General features: G+C 33.2%; 1 protein-coding gene across 1 annotated transcript; it reads left to right on the top strand.

The window, feature by feature from the left end:
• Positions 1–6,641: 6,641 nt before the first annotated feature.
• asns (asparagine synthetase) lies at positions 6,642–24,865 on the top strand. The gene is made up of 12 exons (XM_056480376.1): positions 6,642–6,864; positions 9,136–9,391; positions 11,180–11,417; positions 11,499–11,681; positions 12,104–12,205; positions 12,281–12,408; positions 14,492–14,618; positions 17,054–17,160; positions 18,633–18,733; positions 18,827–18,908; positions 21,245–21,400; positions 23,415–24,865. Exons 2-12 carry the CDS (start codon positions 9,143–9,145, stop codon positions 23,622–23,624), a joined length of 1,683 nt encoding a protein of 560 aa, XP_056336351.1. The 5' UTR covers positions 6,642–6,864; positions 9,136–9,142; the 3' UTR covers positions 23,625–24,865.
• Positions 24,866–25,489: the final 624 nt, after the last annotated feature.

Raw genomic sequence — 25,489 nt, 5'->3', positions numbered from 1 at the left:
ACACTTGACTGCTTTATGAATTCTTTAAGGCAGTCAGGTTACCGTTCATCTCTCTTAACATTACTGTCACATGCACACACAAGTATAATATGCACACAGTATGTCATGTGCTTTTTCTTGACTTTATCGTGTTTCCTTTTTCTTTTGCTGTGCAGGTCCTGTGCTTAGAGAAAAGCCTGGAGGAAATGCTTACAAGAGTTGATGAGTTTGTTGGTATGCTTGATATGGTAAGATCGATGAGTTGGCATTTTAAATGTTAATCTTACGGTTTAGATTTTTACATGTCCCCTTTTTGTGTAGTCTTGTAAAGTATTTTATGTGTAGCCACACTCATTATGTGCAAAATTGTAAATTCACTACACTCGAAAAAAATTAGTTTTGTAACTTGTTCAAACTACTTGTACAAAATGAGCTAAATCAACACAATTCTTGAGATTACGTTGCTTTATGTTTAATCCATTTAAATTTGTAAAAGCTAATGATTATCTAACTTAATTCCATCATGTTTTCCCAAGACAAATTGTTGTGGGTAACCCAGCATTTTTACAGTGTATTAAACACTAACAGCATTGTTGTTCTTGTAAACTTAACACAAAAATTAGCCAATGTGGGTACAAATCGGCGTGGACAAATTTCTAAAAACACTTTACTCTCTAACAACATTAAAGAAGGCAGTTTAGCATGCTTATTAAATCACAGCACTGTTCTTTTATTGTGAGCAGCTCATTATAGCAACGTTTTCAGTGTTTTGGAGGTTTACATAAAGTGCTGCTCCATACAAACTTCATCTCTGCTAATGTAAATTTTAGTAGGGCTGGGTGATTAATCGAAATTGACATTCAGAACTTATAATCAATCTAATTTTCCAGGTCAATTTGTTTCAATTACTTTCCCTACCGTGTGTTGAGTCACGTGACCCTACTCTATTAAGGCTGAATTATACTTATTTTATTGTGATTTATACTTTATTATATAATTATAATGATATTATACTTCTGCCAAGGGCACGTGTACAGTCCGGCGCAGCCTTTGCATACCCGCACACCTCTCAAAAAAATTTACTTACACGTCACAATGACTCGTAGCACAAGCTTTGTGATTGGTTGGTTTGTTAGCAGTGACGAAGGAGTGCGGTATTTTAGAGAATGTGTGTTGTTATTTCAGTTGGTTAGCGATGATGTTCAAAAAATAATAATAGATAGTGTGCGTTTACTTAAATTATTTTAAAGTCAAGTAATCCACCCTACATTAAAAATGTCTCACTTGTAATATGTGAGCATATTTGCTGTACAAAACTTGTCAGTAAACTATGAGGCAAAAAACATAAAATAAATAAATAAAATAACCGTTCATTAATTGTAATCGAGCTAAAATGTTTGAATTAAAGGCCAAATCAATCAGCCCTAAGTTTGAGTAGCTATAACGTATGAATATGCAGCCTGCCCTTGATATCTTCCTAGATATGTAATGTGAAAGTTCATAAATTTACTGAAATAATCATTTCAAAAGAGAGGTGCAACCATAAACATTATGTAAAGTTACTGATGTTAAAAGTTAATAATAATAATAATAATAATAATAATAATAAAAGTATTTATTATAGATATTATTATTATTATTATTATTATTAGAATTAGAATTAAAATTAATGATTATAGGACGTATTTAAAGAATAGCAATAGCATTTAAATGTAAATTGTTAAAACAAAAATTGTTACACTGGTAAAAAAACGTGAAATAAAAATATGTAAATAAATGTTTAATACCATATAATCAAAAATAAATAAATAAACCACTGCTTAGATTCAAACTGACCAAAGTGAAGTTATTAAAATGTTTTAATGGAAATGACTGACCTTTACATGAGATATGTATTATTAGAATAAAGGTAAATGTATAAATCTAATGGAAAAAATATCCAAATCAGCACAAAGTTTCAAGACAATTTTCATAATAAACTTTTTCCACATATTTAACTCTTCTTGTTTAAAGTTATGTGGCCAAATGAGTTTAATTGATAACTCTGCATATTTTGTAAATGCATAGAAAGTTAGACAATAACCTGTTTTTTTTAATAGATTCGAAATGACACCTCGCAGGTGGTGAATGAAAACCTACCACAGATACAAAGGAAATCTGAAGAGATGAGAGAGATTTATAGGAAAATTGACAAATTAGAGGTACTAACTTGAATTGGTGTTTAAATCATAATGATATAAAGCATTTTTCTTTTGTTATGTCAAGTGTATGGTCTCATTCTCAGGCCTTTGTCAAAATGGTCGGAGCCAATGTCAATGCAATGGAGGAACAAGTAACTCAAGTTGAAGGTGAAGTCGGAACAATACCAGGAGCCTTCAAAAAGATCTTCCGCACAATGAACGTACCAGGTTTTTTAAATGTGAGTCTGAACATACACATGTGTCAAAGGTGGGAAGTCCCATGCATAGAAATTATCTACATTTCTATGTTTCGGATAAGTTATAATAAAATGCCAAAATATAAGTAAGAAAACATTCATCATTCAGTGTAAAAGGTAGGTAGGTATATTTATGTAAAAATGAAATTACACACTCTGATCTATACTTGAAATACATGTAGGGGATAATCAAAGGATTGCTGTGCATTATGGATTTAAATGCATGACGTGGAGGCAAAGAACCATGTGACATGAAACCGATACATCCTGCTTTTTCTGTTTTCATCAGTTATGACATGTTAGATAGTCCTCACTATAAATTAGTCACATGCAGAGAGATTGTGTGTGTGCATTTAAATGACACAAGCATACTTAATAGCTTATAGAAACATGTGTTAGCTACTTCTTTGCACGTTTTTTGAGCATATTTGCAATTTGGTTCTCCATCGGTTACATGGTTACTACTAATGTTTGAGGGAAGTGCAAAACTGACTGGAACTACCTGCTTGCTCTAAATATGGCCAACATATTTTTGGTATATATAAACTTTCTGTAAATCATGGTAAAATGTATGATTGTCTTTTTTTTTTTTTTTTTTTTACTGATAAAATATAATAATCAATGCACACTCACAATGCACTTTTTTTTTTTTTTTTTTTGCTAAACGGGACTTTTGTTTTGTTGTTTGAAAACCACCTTATGTCCCATAAACGGTTATTATAAATAGTCAAAATTATTAGCCCTCCTGTAAATTTTTTTTCTTTTTTAAATATTTCCCTAATGTTGATTAAAAGAGCAAGGAATTTATAACAGTATTTCCTATAATTTTTTTTCTTCTGGAGAAAGTCTTGTTTGTTTTATTTTGGCTAGAATAAAAGCAGTTTTTAATTTTGAAAAAACATTCTTATGTAAGTTTTTGACTCTTCTAAAGCATAAAAATACATATTTGCAGAAATTTAAGAAACATGCTAAGTGAACATTCTTGTTTATCTGAAAAGCAATGCTAAAGTCAGATATTCTGCTTTGAAAATGTGTTTTCCATGCCGGAACGCTGTTTTTGTTTTGGTCATTGAACGCACCTGATGCCACTTTAGCCAATTATATTTTATCACTCCAGGTTGCCTTTGTGGAAAAGAGTGTATCTCATTCATTCAGTTAGGAAAGCGCTCAAATTCTACATCCGTGACTGAAATGTGACCTCTGGTGGACAGTAACAGACTCTGAAATGAGACACCGATTCAAAGTTTCTCATGAGGTGGTTATTAATTAGCAAATAACAAAAACATTACAAACTATAACATTAGGTGAGCAGGTTACATTGTAACCCCGTGGCCTAACAACATGCTACGTGATGCGATTTGCAGTGATAAGCAACTGGGCTGTTTGCACCAGACGAAACGACACACAAATTTAAATACAGCCATTTAGAAGTACAGAATATATGTGCACTTACTGCACTCCTACGAAATGGGTTTAGAATCTAATTAATACATATTAAACCTCTTTAACAGTATTAAATGTACATGCTAAATCACTGAAATTTGTCACAGTTCTAAAGTTCAATTTCAAAAGGTTTATTTTATTTTCAAGATCTGAGGTGAACTATCTGCTACTGCTTTCAGTAGTATGGCAATAAATATCATGTAAAATGGCATTCAAACTCGCATCATTAACATTTAACTCTGAATAAAGCACATGAGGTGTACCTGAGGTGATCATTGTCAGTTTATCCTGTTGTTTACCTGTGAAAATAGGTCTTTTTAAAATATAAATTCGAGGTGTTGGTTGGAACAAAAACTGTTTAATATGGAAAATATTCCTTATTAAGCGCGTCATTTCTTTTATTTAGAACACGATTTAAATCAGCCTTTATGCTCGAAAGTTAGGCACACTGCTGTTGGTGTTTGTCAATCTGGCTGCCTGCGCTTGTGTGTTTTGAACAAGTGCAATACCTAATTCAACCACTAGGTGTCCACCTTACATACGCACCTTTTGGGTCAGTATTATTAGCCCTCTTAAGCAATATTTTTTTCGATTGAACCATTATGCAATGATTTGCCTAAACAACCTAATTAACCAAGTTAAGCCTTTAAATGGCACTTTAAGCTAAATACTAGTATCTTTGAAAAATATTTAGCAAAATATTCTGTACTGTCATCATGACAAAAATAAAAGAAATCAGTTATTAGAAATGCGTTATACAAACTATTATGTTTATAAATGGGTGGAAAAAGTCTTTCCGTTACATAGAAATTTTGGGGAAAAATATACAGGGGGGCTAATAACTGACTTCAACTGTATAAACCTTCTGTAAATCAAGGATTTATTATTATTTTTTTTAACCAAACTGTACTTCTCTTGTTTTGTTGTTTGAAAACCACCTTCTGTCCCATATATATGCATGTCTGTCTTATTGTTTTGCATATTCTGAAAGTTGCAGAACTGGTTACATTTATTTATTTATTTATATTTTTAATACTCCTTTTAGAAACCTGCAAGCCCAAGAAGGCAGTCACAAAGACATCCGGAGCTTCCCAGTGTATTTCGGACAGAAGACTACTTCAAACCTCAGTCAGAGCAGTAAAGCAGAGACTTGATGAAGAACGGAGCGAGTCCGGGGTTCTCCAACATCAGCAGTGCTGCCTGCTTTCAGATGCAAACATTTCAGTCACTTTATCTGCTAATTATTCAAACGAATCCTGATCAACGACAAGTGTTATTTTAGTAGGCAGTCTAATGGCAGCTAGTTTTATAACCAACAAACGCTTTGGTTTTTGATTTTATTTTGTTTTCCTGAAGTGCCTCTCCAGGAAGTCTGACACGGTTTCTTATAAATAGGAAAGCATGCTGAAAGAAAAACAAGTCAGAACATTAGTTAAAAGGTTTATATGATTTTTATTCAAACTTGTACATAGTTTTACAGCTTTATAATTTTTTTGCCCTTTCTTCCAGTGCTTGAGATCTTTTTGCACTATTTTCACAGTTGCTATTTATCACTGATCGATCTTATTAAGGACTACAATTGAGTGTCTGGCACGTGTTGACAATTGATATTTAATGAACACACATAACCAGTGTAAATGACTCTGGGTTATTAAGTAGCATAAAGTGCCGCACTCTTCAGCCAAACAAACACCACAACAAATATTGTTTGTCATGGAACATTTACTTTTATACTTAAATGTCCATGGACGGTTGTGTTCTGATAATTGTTAATGATGAGAATTGTGACTAATGATTGTCTATTTGTAATAAATTTACAGATGTAGCCTAGAGCATAAAGAGACAACGTTTTGTTACACATGTACATCTATGGTTGTTATTGTTCGACAGAACAAGTCTAAAGCTTTTTTTATGTGTTTAATGGATACATTGGGAACTATAAAAAGATGTACAGTATGCGAGTTAAAAGTAACAATAGCAGTCTTCATTAACCCTCTCTCGTCTTTTTAAGTGGGAAAACTTGCACAATTGGTGGCTGACTATATATATATATATATATATATATATATATATATATATATATATATATATATATATATATATATATATATATATATATACACACACACACACACCAAAATAACTTCATTATTCTTATTATTATTATGCAAAAAGTGAGCACATACAATCACAAAACATTATAAAGAAAAAAAAAATTTGAAAAAAAAACAAACAGAAGGTGTATATACATCACACATTAAAGAAAAAGATTATTTAACTTACACATTTCGGTTACTTTAAAAGTATTTTTTGTAAAAAGAGTTAGAAATAATTTCAAAGTAATACTGCATTTCAGTAAGTAAAATTAAAAAAAAGGTTTTTGGTTTGTAAATTTATATTAATGTATATAATATTTTGGTAAGAAGATATGAAGCAAATATATTTTATTTTTATGTAAAGTTTCTGTTTTGCAATTAACAAAATCAAACAAAACATTTTCCGATAGTAAAGAAAAGTTTTTCTCAACGTTCTCATTTACAAAAAGAGAAAAATCTTCTCAAAGCAAATAATTAGAATACATGCATTCTCAAAATAAGTGAATTAGAGACTCTGGGTGTTGCTTACAAAAGGCACAATTAGTATCAACATAGTATATATATATATATATATATATATATATATATATATATATATATATATATATATATATATATATATATATATATATATATATACATTTTTTGTTTGTTTGTTTTTTTGTTTTGTTTTTTTATTTATTTATTTATTTTGTGTATTTAACTGAGATAAATGAATTCGTACTTCCAGTTCCAGTACGCTGAACAGTCACATGACGGACTACGACCAATCAGCGTCTAGTACCGCTCTGAAGCAGTAGAGGACGCAGAAACGCCGCACATGTGTTTCATCATCCGAACTTCAGTGCGAAACAACGGGAAACGAATCCTCTCATTCTCGACCCGTGCTGACCAGATCACCTTTTAAAGGTAGTGTTATTTATGTGTGATTTTTCTTCATTACACGCTGTTTAATGCGTTTATATGCAGGCTGGAGTACAGCCTCCAACTAACTAAATGTTAATAATCAAAGCAGCTCTTTCTGCCATGTGTTTGTTTCACAGCTGCAGTATTAACTTTAAAATTGAACATGCATTATGTTATATAACTAATAAATTGCTTACCTGTCATTATATAGATGTAAGGTTTGTCTGTGCAGATTAACTGTTAAGTTGTTCAAGCTAGCTATGCGTGGACCGGTTTTACAAGTCAGGAAGTATTAATTACAGGATAAATGCACCTATTATTTATATGATAAATTCGGCTATTATAATCTCACGGATACATGCTGATGTAACTAATTCACTTAAATCTGCTAATCGTTAGTGTATTACTTTTTAAAAACATGTCAAAGAAGACATTTCACCTTTAATTGTTTATGTACAATGTTTATTATTATTTTTATTAATATTGTTGTTGTTGTTCGTCTGCAGGGTTTCTTTTGAATGCTGCTTCTCAAACAAAATAATACAATTTATTGAAAAGTAAAATTCAAATTATTTAGAAATGGCAATAGATAAAATGTTAAATGAGTTAAAATGAATAATATCCTTTACACTAAAATTCCTTGGCTTGTATTGCTGGCTTTTTTTAATATTTCCAATATTTTTTGCCATTTTTTTTTTAAAATCTATTGCCCATATTTTTTTACTGGCCAATCATCCGTCTAGATTAGACAGACACACTTTTAATTGAATGTACAATGAACAGTAAGATTTTTGGTTCAATCCAAACAAAGTGCAGCAATAGTAATCTCATTCATTTTCTTGTTAGAGGTGTTGATATTTAGCAATAACTTCTAAGCTACAAATTCGGGAGTCAACAGTATATGCGTTGATTGATAGCAAATTTCAAGTAAGCAAGATGGTCCATCAGCAGAAAACCTGAAAAAAGAAAAACTAAACAAATATAGAACATTACTGCCTGCCTGCTTTTTCAGCGACACTGGTTTTAAAAGTACTTTATCCTTTCACTTTATTCTTTTACAAAAAAGCAGGCTCAGCCATTCAAACATTACTGGCTTGAGACTAGGCATGGTACAATAACTGTTTTCAAGGTATACCGCGGTTTGGAAAAGTCAAGGTTTTAAAACCACCAAAATTTTCTGATATACAGTTCCTACGGTATATTTTTTCTGTTGTTGTTTGTTTTTTAGCTACAGTACAACATTATCTCCAGCAAAAAAGATACCCAAAGACGCTGTTTTAAATTGTATAGAAATCTGTGTTTTTGAAACTAATGAAGACAGCAGAAGTCAATGATTAATTTGACTTATTTAGCCTGACATGTTTACTGTTATAAAATATTATAAATGTTTGCTTAAAATAACATATATTGTGTTTAAAGGGAAAAAAGTTTAAGTTTTCTACCAAGACATTTAAAAGAATATTTTTTCGAGCAGTTATCACTATATCGGGAAACCGTGACAATTTTATCCAAGGTTATCATACCGTCAGAATCTTACACCGGCCCATGCCTACTCATTCACTTTGATGGATTTTTACCTGTAACAAAACAGTTCATTACACTGCTTGATGTTAATATTTTCTTATTTCATGTTATTTTTATTTATTTCAATTTCTAATATTTACACAATTGTTTGTAGTTTTCAATAGTTGTTGTTTTCAATTTGTTCCTAGTCATTTTCCCCATAGACACGAAAGTTGCATTGAAAGTCCAAAAACAACAGAAAAAAAACAGAAGAATAAGGTCAATAGGGAGTTTTTGTAATATTCAAAATCAATATCTCACGCAGATGTATATATGAAAATGTTTCAAGTTTATTGCCTAGTATGCATATAAACAAGTAATTAAGTACTTTGAGAGCAACTGGGCAAGCTTAAAAGGTTATTCTTTCTCACTTGATTGGTTGAATTACTTTGTTCATAATTTGATCCTTTACTTTTATTGAACCATACCATTAAACCTTATAGATTTAATTCTCTTAGGCCTACATTTTGTAGTATATATAATTTGCAATAAGCACCATATTTTGTTCTATAAACATAACTAACAAATTTAAATGCACCATATATTTAATTTAAGCTGTTTTAATTCACTTGTCATTCTCATTTTTCGTAGGATTGTAGTTTTTCTTTTTGCTTTGGCTTGTTAATTTGTCAGTTTTGTGCCTATTTTAAAATATGATTAAAAAATTATATTGTTGTTATTAATATTGTTGATGTTATTATTAATCCGCAGCATCAGAATGTGTGGCATATGGGCCTTGTTTGGTAGTGATGAGTGCCTTTCGGTTCAGTGCACTAATGCCATGAAGATCTTTCATCGTGGACCGGATGCTTTCCGCTTTGAGAATGTCAACGGTTTCACCAACTGCTGCTTTGGGTTTCATCGTCTCGCGATTGTGGACCAACTTTACGGCATGCAGCCTCTGCGAGTCAAGAAGTTCCCTTATCTGTGGTTATGTTACAATGGCGAGATCTACAACCACATTAAGGTTGGTAACAGGGGTTTTGACATCTCTAGTAGCCTGTATCTAGTAGCTGAAAGATACCGATATTGCACATTGGTGTTGATTTTATACAACCTTTTAAATGATAATATATAATAAATAAGAAAATAACATTTTGTTAGAATTTAGACGTAAAAATGTCGATCATCACTTAGAATGAATCTGTGTTTTAAACAAATTGTGTTAACCAATGATTTAATGGCACATTTATAAAGAGAACCATTTGAAAGAATCAGCAGTTTGAATGAATCCATTGAATCACTGAAGTCTTACTTTCTTATTTGGAGGATTAAAATATTTGAAAAAAGGTTTGTGTAACCTATTTCTTTATTGAATAAAGTACAAAGAATTATATTTTTAAAACTATTTTTTTGTGATGTTTATTTGCATTATTAAATGTATTTTGCATTTGAACACAACAATAGCCTAAATTTTCAACATGCAATATTAAAATTGGGAAAAAAACTAGGAGTGTAACAGATCATGGTTTATCAGTGATTTGTACAGATCACAACCCATTGTTCGGAACACACACGGCCCTCGAATTAATACATTTTTTTTACTCGTAGATTAATCATAAATTTGTTACGATCACAGATCGCCTCTCACGTCATTCAAATCACATGCATGAAAGCATTTAGGCTTTCAGGATGTGGTGGGTTTCATTAAAGGTGTTTTCTGTCACTACTTGGTTTGCCTGAATCAATGCATTTAGTGTAAGCTGCACGATTAATCATTTTAGAGATCGGGATCTCAACACCCACACAACATAAATTATAAATGATGGTGATTTGCATAGGTTTATTAGTCCTTTGAATCGCTGCATTCAAATCTTTTTTTGAAAGAAGAAAGAGATTCAGTCTTTAGTCTTTTGAGTTCATTATGAAGTTACAAACAGTGAAATAACACAGAAGTAGGGGAATAACAGTTTATAATTTAGATATAACCACTGATGTTTATGGTAAAGATGTAAATCACCGTTATATGCATTTAACCACGCTCAAAAATGAAAGTTGTGTGCAGCAATTACATTATTTAACCAACAACAAGCTAACAAAAATATGCCACTGAATAATTCTTGACACATCAGCCATGAAACATGGTTTTATGAGTGGTTAATGGAGTCATTTATTGAATATGAGACTATAAAAATAAATATAAGTTGTACAAATTATGTTAGATTTATACATCTAGGATTATCAGCAATATTAGTAGTAACAGTGAATTTTTTACAGTACCGAATATTTTACAATTTATTTTTATTCAGCTGATTATTTCTTCATTTTATTCATAAAATTACAGGTTCTAAGTTCTGTTTTTGTAATGAATGGAAAGCAAATGACATTTTTCTCCTCAGCTATTTGGCTGATCCAAAAAATGGTCTCATTTGTGACAAAAAAAATCATAATGTGATCCAAATTGTGAGATTTGTCATCCGTTACACCACTAAAAAACGTAATTGGTTAATAATTCAATATTAAAAATATAAATATAAAAATAAATATGAAATTAAACTACATCAGAATAATTGGACAAAACTGCTAAACAGAGACTCTGTGATGATAATCGAATTAGCAGTGTTGCCAAATTAAACTGTCAACAAATCTGCCAGACAGAAATCTCACCAATGCTGATGGTCTAAAATCAGTCAACCACTAAGTTTAATATAACTCTTTAAAATGACCATAACTTTAAAAAACGTTTCTTATACCAGTCTGATAGCTTTTATTTACAGTAATTGTGTACTGTGCCATCTGTTCATCTTCTATACAGCTGAAGAATCACTTTGAGTTTGACTATCAAACCAAAGTGGATGGTGAGATCCTTCTGCACCTGTACGATCGCTTTGGAATCGAGAAGATGAGCTCCCTGCTGGATGGTGTGTTCGCCTTCATCTTATTGGACACAGCTAACAGAAAGGTTCACCTGGGAAGAGACACATATGGCGTGAGACCGCTATTCAGAATGCTGACCGACGATGGCTTTCTAGCTGTCTGTTCCGAAGGCAAAGGTAGAGTCATTGCCATGTTTTTACTCACTTTGTGCTGTTATGTGATTGTGTGAATCTGATTTTAACTTTCAATCTTAACAGGTCTAACACAGATCAAACACTCCATGCCCACTGCAAAGATCACAGCTTTTCCACCGGGACACTTTGAGGTGTTTGACTTGAAGCTCAGTGGGAAAGTGGAGTCTGTTCAGATGGATCGCTTTCACTGCTGCACAGACAAACCCAAACACGCTGACTTTAGCAAACTCGAGGGACTGGGCGCAGGTTGATCACATTCAGATTATAGTCGTTCTTAGTGTTTATTTGCAGGGTTCCCATTAGTGAATTTTTTTGGAATATCATAGATTTTTAAGTAGACTATTCCCGACGTTAAAAGAATGTGTTTTGGTCCAAGTCGTGGAATATCAGTGATTTTTGTTTGTCGCTTTAAATATTAGTTTCCATTTATCGAAATGTAATTTTCTAAAGACCCAAAAATCCAAGGTCCAAAACACAATGTTATCTCAATAACATAATCCAGTATTTATTGGATTTTTACACTTGATTACTTAACTTATTACACACTTAATAATAACTATCTATTGTTGATTAATGCTTTTCCAATTTACAAAGCTTTGAATGTAGCTTGTTGTTTAACCCCTTGATCTGCTTACACCACCAATTCTGATCTCATTTTCCCCCATCAGACTTTGAATTGGAGACTGTCAAGAGTAACATTAGGATCCTGTTTGAAGATGCAATAAGGAAACGCTTGATGGCTCACAGAAGAATCGGTTGCCTTCTCTCAGGTGCGATGGTTTGTTCAGTTATTTTTTTTATTTTAATGGCTTTGTGGATTCTTTTTTAAATTTTTTAATTTTCAGGTGGTCTCGACTCAAGTCTGGTTGCTGCTTTGCTTGTGAAACTAGCCAAAGAAGAGAATCTCCCATATTCCATTCAGACCTTTTCCATTGGTGCTGAGGACAGTCCAGATGTCGCAGCTGCACGCAAGGTAAGGCAGTTTGTGCATGGCTCTAAATAGAGGATAATTACAAACAAACAGTTCCTTTAAAACTGTTCCAACTTTCATTTTGTTTCACCTATAATTTATATATGATGAGTTCAGCACACCGTCACTCTACTGATGTGCCAGGCAAAGTACAGGGCTTCCGTGGGGGATCTACAATTGTAAAATGTAAACCTTAAAATATATATGAAGAGTTTAGATGCAAAACCCTCTAAATCCATCAGACCTCTTTTCTTGTAAATGAGCATTTTCTATCAGGCTCCTGATTCGGTTCAGAAGTTTCATTTTATATGTAATGATAACGTTATTAGCTAGTAAATAAAATACCTTTTTTTCCAAAAATGTCACTTTAGACAATTCTTTGTTTTTTACCAATGTAGATTTTCTTTTGCCTCAAAACCAGCTAAATCCACTTCTGCTTTTTATGCAAAACCCTCTAAATCCACCTATTTGGACAAGACAATGTATTTAGTTGAAAATCATTTAAGATGCAATTAGAAATTATTTTACATAAAACACATTACACAAACCACCTAAAATTTACAATATATGAATCTGTCAAGTAAGTGGCTGTTCATTCTGCTGAGATAAACCAGGGAAAAAGCAGAAGGAAAATGAATGAATAAAATGTGTCAAGTTAGTGCATTAATCAATAACATTAATTAAATGTTAACAGTCTGTTGTCATTTCTGATATTTTGGATTTAAATTTAATGCAAGTAGAACATTGTAAACATTGTAAACTAAGCTTGGTAGATTCAAATAATGTTGTGTAAAATATTATAAAACATTAATATCTGTGCATTGTCTATTAATATAAAAAGCTTATCAGACGTTTAAGTATTATGAAGTAATACAAACAATGTCTAGATTTATACATTAAATAATTTTTTTTTAAATGATGTCTGAGATGGATGTCTCTCTGACACTTTTAGAAGCTGTCATTCATTTATTTATACTTAAGGTCTTGGTCCCTTGCTTTTCTTCATAGCATCCACGCGGGATAAAAGAACAGCATCTTAATTTTGTCTTTCGTGAAACGCTGTTGTCATTTAATGTATAGAAAATCAGACTCATTCAAAGTAGCGTCACTGCGCAAAAAACATTATGAATGCTTGCTACATCTGCGACTGTACAGTGTGTTTTCTTTTTCTTATAATGCACAGAGTTTTGTGTTAAGGCACGTTTTCATTTGCCATTCACTGACAATCGGACAGGCTCATCCAGTTCATCAAACTACGTCTTTTAAAATCGAAAGCAGAATATGTCTCTTAATAAAAGCCAGCGTATCAGCGCGCTGCTACATTGAAAACATATGATTCGATTCGTGCCTTCTGATTGGTTCTCGGGATATAGCGGATTTTGCTGTCAAAGGCAAGTGGCGTTTAGTGGCTTTGGCCAACAAACTGTTATTTCTGAATGCGCTGATGCCGGGATTTGGATAATTGGAAGCAAATCTATTTGTTGATGGTGTATTAAGTTCCTAAAGTGAATTGAATTAAAGCATTCACTCAATATCATTAGCTCATTTTTGGTGGAAGTGGCATTTAGCGGCTTTTGCATCTGAACTCTTCATATATTGTGTTTTATTTTATTTTTATATTGTATTTGAAAAATCTAATTAAATGTTTTCATATGAATTTTTTATGCTGCAAAATATTTTAAAATGGTAGAACTTGTTTCTTTGTCATCAATTTTTGTACCTTTTTACAGTCACACTGAAGCCCAGCTAACCATAAAATGCAATGTTATATAGTTTAATCCGTAATATATCTATTAAATTCAAATGCTTTTTTTTAGAAAGTTAATAGTGCAAATCTGCATTTTAAAAACTTTATTTAGCAAAACAGTTTTTACTAAAATTTGGAATGTATGAACTATAGACCCCACATAAGTATGAATGGCAATATAAATTTAGTTTATATAATTAGTGTGGCCTCCTAAAGATGACAATCAGTATTTTCTCTTTCAAAAAAAGCATATTTTTTTTAGATCCAGAAACTTCATTGGAAGTACCTTTTACAGTTTGATAGTAGATAAATGTAGATTGGTCTGATTTTGTGATTTAGGTGGCAGACTACATTGGCAGTGAGCACCATGTGATAAACTTCACACCAGAGGAGGGCATCAGTGCACTGGAGGATGTCATCGTTCACCTGGAGAGTTATGACATCACCACTGTGCGTGCCTCTGTCGGTGAGTGCTCTAAATCAAATTCATTATTATACTTTATTCACTGTGTCAGATTGTGTGATTTTTGTGTAGATGGTACCAAGTCTAAGATGCGCATTCTGTCATCAAAAAGCCGCATGGATTACAAATGTGTCTCCCACAGACAGCAGTTTCCGTATGTATGTATGTATGTATGTATGTATGTATGTATGTATGTATGCATGTATGTATGTATGAATGTATGTATTCATTAATTAATTAATTAATTCATTCATTCATTCTATGCCAGCAAGAGGTGATTTTTGTAGCTGCAGGAGCATTTTTTTTTTCCAGCAACAGCTGTGAACAAAGCAGTAGCGAGCCGGTTACCTTCAAAGATACACTCATATAGAATTTTGCGCATAGCATTTTAGATGAGAACATATTGAGTGATTATTATATATTGGGCCTATGCTATCAATCTCCAATATTTTATCTTTTTATTCTGGAATGGTTCTGAGTTTGTTTGGTTCTGGTTTATCTGGTTCTGTTTTTTTTTTATTCTGGTGGTTCTGAGATGACATCATACAAGCGTACTGTTGCCATGAATCCACAAAGTTGATTCTATTTTATGGAAGCCATCCTCTCGCTGTCATTTAAGTGAAGTTTCACAAACTAATTTCGAGAGGAGCATGTGATATGATGGTCTGCAGCTTGTTCCCCATCAGTAATCATTAGATGGCTAATCGGATCATTCCAAACTCAGCATAAATATCCTGCCTAACTTTACTCCCCATCTTCGTTTTGAAAGACCGCCCATCAACCCCACTCCTTCCTCCTTTTTTTTCAATTTAATTTAGGATCAGGTGACACGGCAGCTCAGTGGCTAGCACTGCTGCCTTACAGCAAAAAGGTCGCTGGTTCAAGTCCTAGCTGGGCCAGTTGGCATTTCTGTGTGGAGTTTACATGTTCTCCCAGTGTTCACGTGGGTTTTCTCCGGGTACTCTGTTTTCCTCCCACAGTCCAAAGACATGAGATATAAGTGAATTAAACAATAGTAACAGTCACAATAATACTGAGCTTCTCTACGTGAGTATGCACTGGTGTGGTTGGCAGTCTATACCTATAGAGCATAAGCATAAGTTCAGATTCATACATCATCTTCTGAATGCATAATAACTAAGCTTTTCATTGATGTATGGTTTGTCAGGATTGGACAATGTTGGGTTGACAGATAAAACCATTTGAAAAACTGAAATCTGAGGGTTCAAAAAATCTAAATGATGAAAAATCCTCTTTAAATAAAGTGCTTAACATCGCACATTAATAATCAAAAATTGAGTTTTGGTTACAAAGGAAATGTACAAATAAAATCTTTTCAGTTTTACTTGATTAATAATTTGTAATAGAGTGTCTGTACTTTTAATAAAGGTACTTTTGTCCACTGTTTGTATTTAACATTTGCAAAGAGTTTCTAAGACTTATTGTTACTGTTGCCATAGACCTCATGCAACCCTGTGAATCCTCTGGATTAGAGACAATGGTGGTCTGAAACTTGTAAAATGCATCATCAGCATCAGGCCATATAGAAACTTAGTTAGCAGAAAAGGCTTAGCATTAGCTAAGTTTCCAAAAGTTTCTCTCATCTCATGTTTTTCTTTATCTGTGTAATACAGCTTTTTCTCACTGTTTAAAACAGTCTTTATTGTGTGCATTTATATTTTTATTATTTAGAAAATATGGCAAATATCCTCTTTTCACCTTTTTTCCCTGCATGTGACTACTGAGTTTCAAAGTATGGGCTGCACCTTTAGTTTGGGAAACTTCTATCAAAAAGAACTGAAACACATCTTTTGTTGTTGTTGTTTAATAGTAAGGTTGTGCTACAAATAATCCATAATCATGATGGAATCTGTGTGGGAAGTACATTTGGTGTTTACTTTACATTTATCCATCATGAAAATAACGTTACTCTTGATATTTGAATGACATTCGTATCACAAGCAAGTCTATGGTCAAAGCTTTTTTGAGATCACTTTGTTTGTTCCTCCATTTTATTTTCTCTCTGTTTTCCATACAGTACAGTAATATTCAACACCTCTATAAAGTTGCTGTGGAAAGACCTTATCTCAAGTTTTTCATGGTCTGCAGAAAGTCATTTGTTAAATTAAAGTTGACTTTTAATAATCAATGATTGAACTCTGAGGAGAATAATTTCATCTCACTGTACACCGTTTTCAAAACACTTTCACTGATTGTTTGCAGCTTAATGTAAGTTACTCCCATGATTCACACAAAGCATCATGTGTCATACAGAAAACATGCTGGATTTGTGGCACCATATTATAGTTTAGACTTTAGAGATTACACAAATTGATATTCAAGTATAACCAAAACAGCGCTATGTTTGCCTATATACTGAGAGCCACTAGATGGCAGCAGGAGCGTTTAGTGATTCTGTGTGTGGCATTTTTCTGCAGGAATGTACCTGGTATCGAAATACATCCGGGAGAAGACAGACAGTGTGGTGATTTTCTCAGGTGAAGGTTCAGATGAGCTGACACAAGGATACATCTACTTTCATAAGGTACATGTCATCGCTAAGTCAACTTGTGTGTATTGACAATGACTTTAAAAAGTATTTGGACACTTTATTGTATAAATGTTAATATTTTATTGTACTAATCTATCGTACTGTACTGTACTGTATATAGCCTATTGTAATATATTAATTTACTGTTTTAATAGATGCAATGTCCTTGAATGACCTTTGTTCGCTAGTTGATAAAGTATCAGCTTATGCACACTATGATAGTTTTATTACGTTTGATAAAAGTCACAACATGATGTAATGGTTTAATACACTTAAAGGGATTGTTTACCCAAAAACAAATTATTTATACATTCCTAAGTGCTTCTAAACCTTTTTGAGTTTTTATATTAAAAAAATTAGAAATTTTGAAGAATTTTGTAAACTTATCAATTGAAATCCATAGTAGGAGAAATATACTATGGAAGTCTATGGCTATCAGTTTCCAACATTCTTCAAATTATCATCTTTTGAGTTTAACAACTAAGTAGTAATAGTTTGAAACATGGAGGAGTGGATGATGACTAAATTTACATCTTCAGATGAAAGATCCATTTAATTGCATTTAAATTCGAAGGTACTTTTATTTAACATGCATTGTAGAACCATCCATGTACATCTTTAAGCACCTGCATCATTTGTTGTGTTTGAAATATATATATATTTTTTCTGCTGAGTGCATTGACAAACATTTTTTGTAAGCGTACATATAATAAATATTCTAAAACTTGTATGCATGTTTAAAAAATAGATTATATATTTGAATCACAGCTCTTTACTGTAAAATATATCTTTAATGTTCACAAAAAATCATAGTGGTCAATAGAAATGTTTTAAGTATAGAAAAAAATAAATAAATAAAAGCAATTATTAATTTATGTGATACAATATATCAAAGTAACAATTACACATTGTATTAGGATAACAAAGTAATTTAATTTCGAGAACAAATACATATAAATATATATTTGCATTTACTTTAATTTTGAATTTATTACTACATTACAGAATATACATAATTAATAAAAGTACTAATTTCAAAATGTAAACAACTAAATGCAAATTCTATTAAAGAATACCATACTGTAAGGAGGAATAAATATTAATTTATTATTCTGTTAAATCATTTCCTAATCTATCATGTTATCTAATTTTGAAAACGCATTAATATGTGTACTTTCATATGTGTACTATTTGTACATTTGATTCAATATCTTTTGCATAGCACAAGATTATTAAAAAAACTGTCATTTGAATTGCATGTTAACTTGCCTTATTGCAAAGTTCACTTTTTAAATTTAATCACAAAAGAAAGTCATAAAATACACACAACTTTACATTCAGTGCAACAAAACACACTGGTTTTAAAACATCAAATACTTTGCTTGTTCAATATATAACAGATTATGTATCATTCCAGTATTTTATGAGTTGAGTTTCCAGCTAAATATTTGACTCTTTTGAAACAGGCTCCATCACCTAAAGCTGGTGCAGAGGACAGTGTGCGTCTGCTGGAAGAGCTTTATCTGTTTGACGTGCTGAGAGCCGACAGAACCACTGCTGCTCATGGGTAACACTGACTGTTCGTTCTCTTATCTTTACTGCTCACACACTGTAATACAGGGTCAGTAACTCTAAAACAAATTTGATGTTTCTTCATTAGACTGGAGTTGAGAGTGCCTTTTCTGGACCACAGGTTCACAGCATACTACCTCTCTCTGCCTGAAGAGATGAGAGTGCCTAAGGTGAGCTTTTCTCATTTCACTCATTTATCAGTAGCACGTTATTTTTACAGTCCAGTTTAACATATTCATACTATGTACTTCAAATAGTCATTACATAAATGAGTAATGATAACTAAGTACTGTCCCTAAACCTATTCCTGAAACTAACATTGGAATATTTAACCCATAAATGACAATTATTAATTACTCATAAGGGTGTCTATGGGGTCTTAAAGTCCTTAAATTTCAAAATTAAATTAACTTAAATACTGTCTTAAATAATTTTAAACGTCTTAATTTTCTTTGTCCATGTAAAGCTACCCAATCAGGCCAACAGCCATCCAGTCACCAACAATCTATCTCAGTAAAACTCTATTTATTAACTCTATTTACTAATGTGTTTAATTATCTTCTTTATGATGATATTTGTTTAAAAGTTATCCATGTGTTTATAGACTATATGGTGAGGACACTGATCTGGACAGACTGTTGTGCACTTCTTTAGTTTATTATAATTTTTTTGAAGACAAGCTTTAAGAAAAGTTATGTTGAAATGCACTCACTGACCACTTTATTAGGTACACCCCACTAGTACTAGTTACCTTCAGAACGTCCTTAATCCTTCGTGGTGTAAATTCAACAAGGTACGGGAAATATTCCTCAGAGATTTTGGTCCACATTGACATGATAGCATCACGCAGTTGCTGTAGATTTGTTGGCTGCACATCCATGATGTGAATCTCCCGCTCCACCACGTCCCAAAGGTGCTCTATTGGATTGATAGCTGGTGACTGTGGAGGCCATTTGAGTACAGTGTACTCATTGACATGTTCAAGAAACCAGTCTAAGATGATTCACACTTTATGACGTAGCGTGTTATCCTGCTGAAAGTAACCATCAAAAGATGAGTATACTGTAGTCATGAAGGGATGGGGTAGTCATGAAATGGTCAGCAACAATGCTCGGGTAGTTTGTGGTATTGACACGATGCTCAACTGTTACTAATGCACCTAAAGTGTGCAAGAAAATATCCTCATACCATTACACCACCACCACCAGCCTGAACCGTTGAGAGACGACAGGATGGATCCATGCTTTCATGTTGTTGACGCCCAATTCTTAACCTACCATCTGATTGTTGCAGCAGAAATCGAGACTCATCAGACCAGGCAAAGTTTTTCCAGTCTTCTATTGTCCAATTGTGGTGTGCCTGTGTATATTATAGCCTCAGTTTACTGTTCTTGACAGGAGTGGCACCCGGTGTGCTCTTCTGCTACTGTAGCCCATCCGCCTCAAGGTTCAGAGATGCTGTTCTGCATACCTCGTTTGTAACAAGTGGTCATTTGAGTTACTGTTGCCTTTCTATTAGCTCGAACCAGTCTGGCCATTCTCGTCTCCTTTCAATTCAATTCACCTTTATTTGTATAGCGCTTATACAATGTAGATTTTTACTTTAACTTGGTGAAACCTGCAGAAACACCCTGATTCACCCTTGTGTCGTTCCAATCCCCTTATACCTTTATTTTGGTTTGTAACTGGTTTAAAAACAAGTCAAGAGTGAGTAAATGATGGCAGAATGTAAATTTTTGGGTGAACTACTTTTTTTTTTTTTTTTACAGTAAGTTGTAAGTTTAAGTTGCTGAACTGTTTTATAAAATAATCACATATATGACTACACGTATGATGGAATTAAGAAAAACTTCACTCTTATAATATTACCTAACTGTATAATATTTTGTGAATATTATGATCATTTTTGCTTTCATTAGTTCAATTATAGGGTTATTCCGACTGTATTGTAATCTTTTCACACAGTCAAAGCTTTTATTCTATAATTTTAAACCTCATTTTGTTAAAACTATAATAGGGTATATGTCGAAGCATACTAATAGGACTTTTAATTTGCCAGCAACCTGGGTAAATCGTTCTGGTGAACTGTATGCCATTGCAAAATCGGCGCGATTAAGGTCTGTTTTCTTTAAAAATCAGCGATCTCCACTGGCTGAGTGATATATGTGGGTCTCAGATTGTACAAGAAGCAATGCATTAAATTAAATTTTTCCAGCCATGTCTTTATAATATGAGCATTTATTTTACCCCAGTATATTCACAGGAGCTTCTGCGCTAGCCTGCCGATTCTGACAGGCGCGTGCGAGTAAACGGCTTTTTTTACGCTTGTGCAACTAAATGAATGCCAAAGTCTGTTTAACTGATTGTATTTAAATTCCATTACAGCATCGATGCTGTAAAAGAAACCGTATAAAATAGAAAAAACACTCACAATACCAGGTCACCGGAAGTTTACAAATGTACTGGTTTCTGAAAGCAGACTGAACAAGTTGTTTTGATGTGAACAGGATGGTGTGGAGAAGCATCTCTTGAGGGATGCTTTTAATGGCATGAACCTGATTCCTGATGAGATTCTCTGGAGAAGGAAAGAGGCCTTCAGTGACGGTTTGACATCTGTGAAGAAATCTTGGTACACCAGCCTGCAGGAGCATGTTGAGTCTGAGGTACTGCATACTCTGCATACTCGTGTAATGGTACACCTATTACAGATAGGTCTTTCTGTTTCTTACTCATGTGCAGGGCCAGACAGAATCTGCTGACCATTTTTTTTGCTATTTTTGTGCTGAATTTTGTAAACAAGAAAAAAAAAGTGAATTTATGCAGAATTATTTTGGAAGAATAGGAACTAAAATCTTAAAACATAAGACAAACAAATCATATTTTAATTTTTATTGAAGTTTTATCATGCAAATCCATTTAGATCTACTTGTTTTGTAAACAAACCAAGTCTCTCATATAATACTTCTACTAAAAGACAGAAAGTTTTTACATATTGTATTTACAAACTGCATTGCAAATAAATAAATGTTATTTTTGTTCATTTTTAGTTAATATTTATGTTAATATTTATATTAATATTTATATTTATTTATTTATTCATTCATTAATTTATTTTCCTTCGACTTCCTTCGTCCCTTTTTTATCAGGGGTTGCCACAGCGGAATGAACCACCAAATCTTCCAGCATATTTTTACATGGTGGATGCCCTTCTTGCAGCAACCCATTACTGGGAAACACCAATACACTCTCACATTCACACACTATGGGCGAAACCGGAGCACCCGGAGGAAACCCATACAAACACGGGGAAAACATGCAAACTCCTCACCGAAATGCCTACTGGCCCAGCCGGGACTCGAACCAGACGCCCATTTCTATGTTTATGTTAATATTTATTTCAGTAAACATTTTAGTTTGTAATTCATATAAAAACCGACTAAATATGTATTTATAAATATTTTCATAAGCGAATAAATAGACTTAATGGTGGACTAATAAATCGGTGGATTTCTGTGTGTGCAGATTCCATGTGGGCCTACTTATGTGTATTAAAGGAACAACACAGTGTTGCTTTAACAAATGTGCATGCACAACCTAATTAGAATTTTTTAGTTATACTTTCGTTTTTAACAAATCAATATTGATTCTCAAATGAACACTCCACTTTTGTACATACTGAATGAGAGTGTAAATCCTAGCCATATCGACCTCAAAAGTTTGATTTTACCTCAGTGTTAGTACACAAGAGTCTCACTACAGAAGAGTCCAGCTTTAAATAGAAAATTATCAAAAAATATTGTTTCAAACCTCAAGATTGATTTCTAGATTGATTTCTGTCGATTTCATGAATGAAACTTCACTAGATGTTATAATGCACACCTTCTGTATAATAATTGACAATTAGTCAATATATATTCACCAATCAAATTCTATCATGCTCTTCAAATTTGATCATAATTCCACTTTACTGCTGATTCCACTAAGTTGCATGTAATCTCTCAATATGTCTAAACAAAAGCAGCTTGCACCTAATGTCTTGTAGCATTTACATTTACCTTAGAAGTCATTCAGTGTTCACAGTCAATAAAACTATTAATTAAAACCTGTGTAAAGTATTTTTTACCAACAAATTAAAGTAGAAGCACAATTTAATAAATAGATTTTTAGTGTTGATGTAAGCACATCTAAAAATAAACAAATTGTATAGTTGTAATAGTTTAATTATGACTATAAATAAATAGTTTGTGTTCTTTTGTAAATTGTATATATAAAATCGTAATGTCCAAGTATTAATTTAGTTTTTTTCCTTAAGAAAATTGGGAAACGCTTTATTTTAAGATGTCCTTGTTACAAATGTTCCATCTATTTACCTTACTTCAATTATTTATGCATAATTACATGAGACTAACCCTTTTTAAGTACATCTAATTAAATATTATTACTCAATAGTTAACTAAAAAAGTTTAACTGAATGTGTGTGTCGTTGAATTTAAATGTATTATTGCATATTTTACCAATCCTTAATAAAACACACACACGCACACATTTTTTTTTACATTTAGTTTTTCCCTTCTGCACCAAACAATAAAAACGAACCATCATTTTTGTAAAATATTCAACCCCTTTTACAAGCTTTGGACACTAAATAAAAGCCTTTTTTTCCTCTTTCTTTCTTAGGTGAATGACTCTCAGTTGAAGAATGCTAATAAACTGTACCATATCAATCCTCCCACAACCAAAGAGGGCTTGTTCATCAGACAGATCTTTGAGAAGCATTACCCCGGCCATGGCGAGTGGACGCCACATTACTGGATGCCCCGCTGGATCAAGGCCACAGACCCATCAGCTAGAACACTGTCCATCTACAAGCCTGATAAAGAGCAGTAATCACATCAACACTCAGACCTCAGTAAACATGCATACATTCTCTACAGCAGCTTCACCAAAATATATAACATTGCCACAACTTTCTCTGTTTGTTTTACTAAAATCTTTCTTCACTGATTTGTTTTGTCTTAGCCTCAGAGAATCAGGTTTGTAATCGGTCACTTCTTTGGAGATTTGTGTGATTTATTATTTTTATTCTTTTGTCTTTGCTATATTCACTATATAAAAATGTAGGACCTTTCAAATCTTCAGGCCTTACTTTACGCAACATATACTCACCGGCCCCTTTATTAGGTACACCCGTTCAACTGCTCTTTAACGCAAATTTCTAATTAGCCAATCACATGGCAGCAACTCAATGCATTTAGGCATGGAGACATGGTCAAGATGATCTGCTGCAGTTCAAACCGAGCATTAGAATGGGGAAGAAAGGTGATTTAAGTGACTTTGAACATGGTTGTTGGTGCCAGATAGGCTGGTCTGAGTATTTCAGAAACTGCTGATCTAGTGGGATTTTCACACACAACCATCTCTAGGGTTTACAGAGAATGATCAGAAAAAGAGGAAATATTCTGTGTGCGCAAATGCTTTGTTGATGCCAGAGGTCAGAGGAGAATGGCCAGACTCGTCCGAGCTGATAGAAAGGCAACAGTAACTCAAATAACAACTCGTGACAACCGAGGTATGCAGAAGAGCATCTCTGAACGCACAACATGTCCAACCTTGAGGCAGATGGGCTACAGCAGCAGAAGACCACACCGGGTGCCACTCCTGTCAGCTAAGAACAAGAAACTGAGGCTACATTTCACCCAGGCTCACCAAAATTGGACAAGAGAAGATTGGAAAACATTGCCTGGTCTGATGAGTCTCGATTTCTGTTGCGACATTCAGATGGTGGGGTCAGAATTTGGCGTCAACAACATGAAAGCACTGTCCATCCTTTCTTGTATCAACAGTGCAGGCTGATGGTGATGGTGTAGAGAACCTTCAGGATGTGGTGGAACAGGAGATTCACGTCATGGACGTGCAGCTGACAAATCTGCAGCAACTGCGTGATGCTATCATGTCAATATGGACCAAAATCTCAGAGGAATATTTCCAGTACCTTGTTGAATATGTGCCACAAAAGATTAAGGCAGTTCTGAAGGCAAAAGGGGGTCCAACCCAGTACTAGTAGGTGCACCTAATAAAGTGGCCTGTGAGTGTATTGTAGGGCAGCACAAAAATCTGGCATTGTGATATTTTTTTATTTATTTATTTATTTTTATTATTATTATTTTTTTTTAATATATTGCAATATAATTAAATTTCACCAGATGACTTGAATAGCTCTATTTGGAAACAATTGATAAATTTTGATTGAATAGAGTCATTCTTTAGGGGAACAAATCATATATATGTAATTAATGAATTACAAGCATAGCTACTGTACATGCAAAAGAGCAAATATGAAAGTAAAATAAACAGCGCTTTAATGTTTTCAGAGTAGTCAAATCATATTCAGGTTCGGGCTGCACAATACGCAGCATCGATATATGCTGCATAAGTTGGCGGTTCATTCCGCCGTGGTAACTTCTGATGAATAAAGGGACTAAGCCGAAGGAAAATGAATGAATGAATAATCCTAAATTTCATAGTCTTAACTCACTATTCAAACTCAAATGCAGGAGCGGCACATGAGGAACGGGAATGGTTTTCTGCATGCATGCGTCAGCGATATCACTGTGATATTGATGCTGAAACATTGTGTGGCCCTAGCTCATGTAATTAATTTTTTTTAAAGATGTAAGCATCTTCTGTAAACTTAAAAATATATATAATATGAGCCCAATATATTTATATAGTTTATCTCAACAGCTTTAAAT

The sequence above is a fragment of the Danio aesculapii genome, chromosome 19, assembly GCF_903798145.1.
Source record: "Danio aesculapii chromosome 19, fDanAes4.1, whole genome shotgun sequence".
Classification (NCBI taxonomy): Eukaryota; Metazoa; Chordata; class Actinopteri; order Cypriniformes; family Danionidae; genus Danio; species Danio aesculapii.
This window is presented reverse-complemented; position numbering and strand designations above follow the sequence as displayed.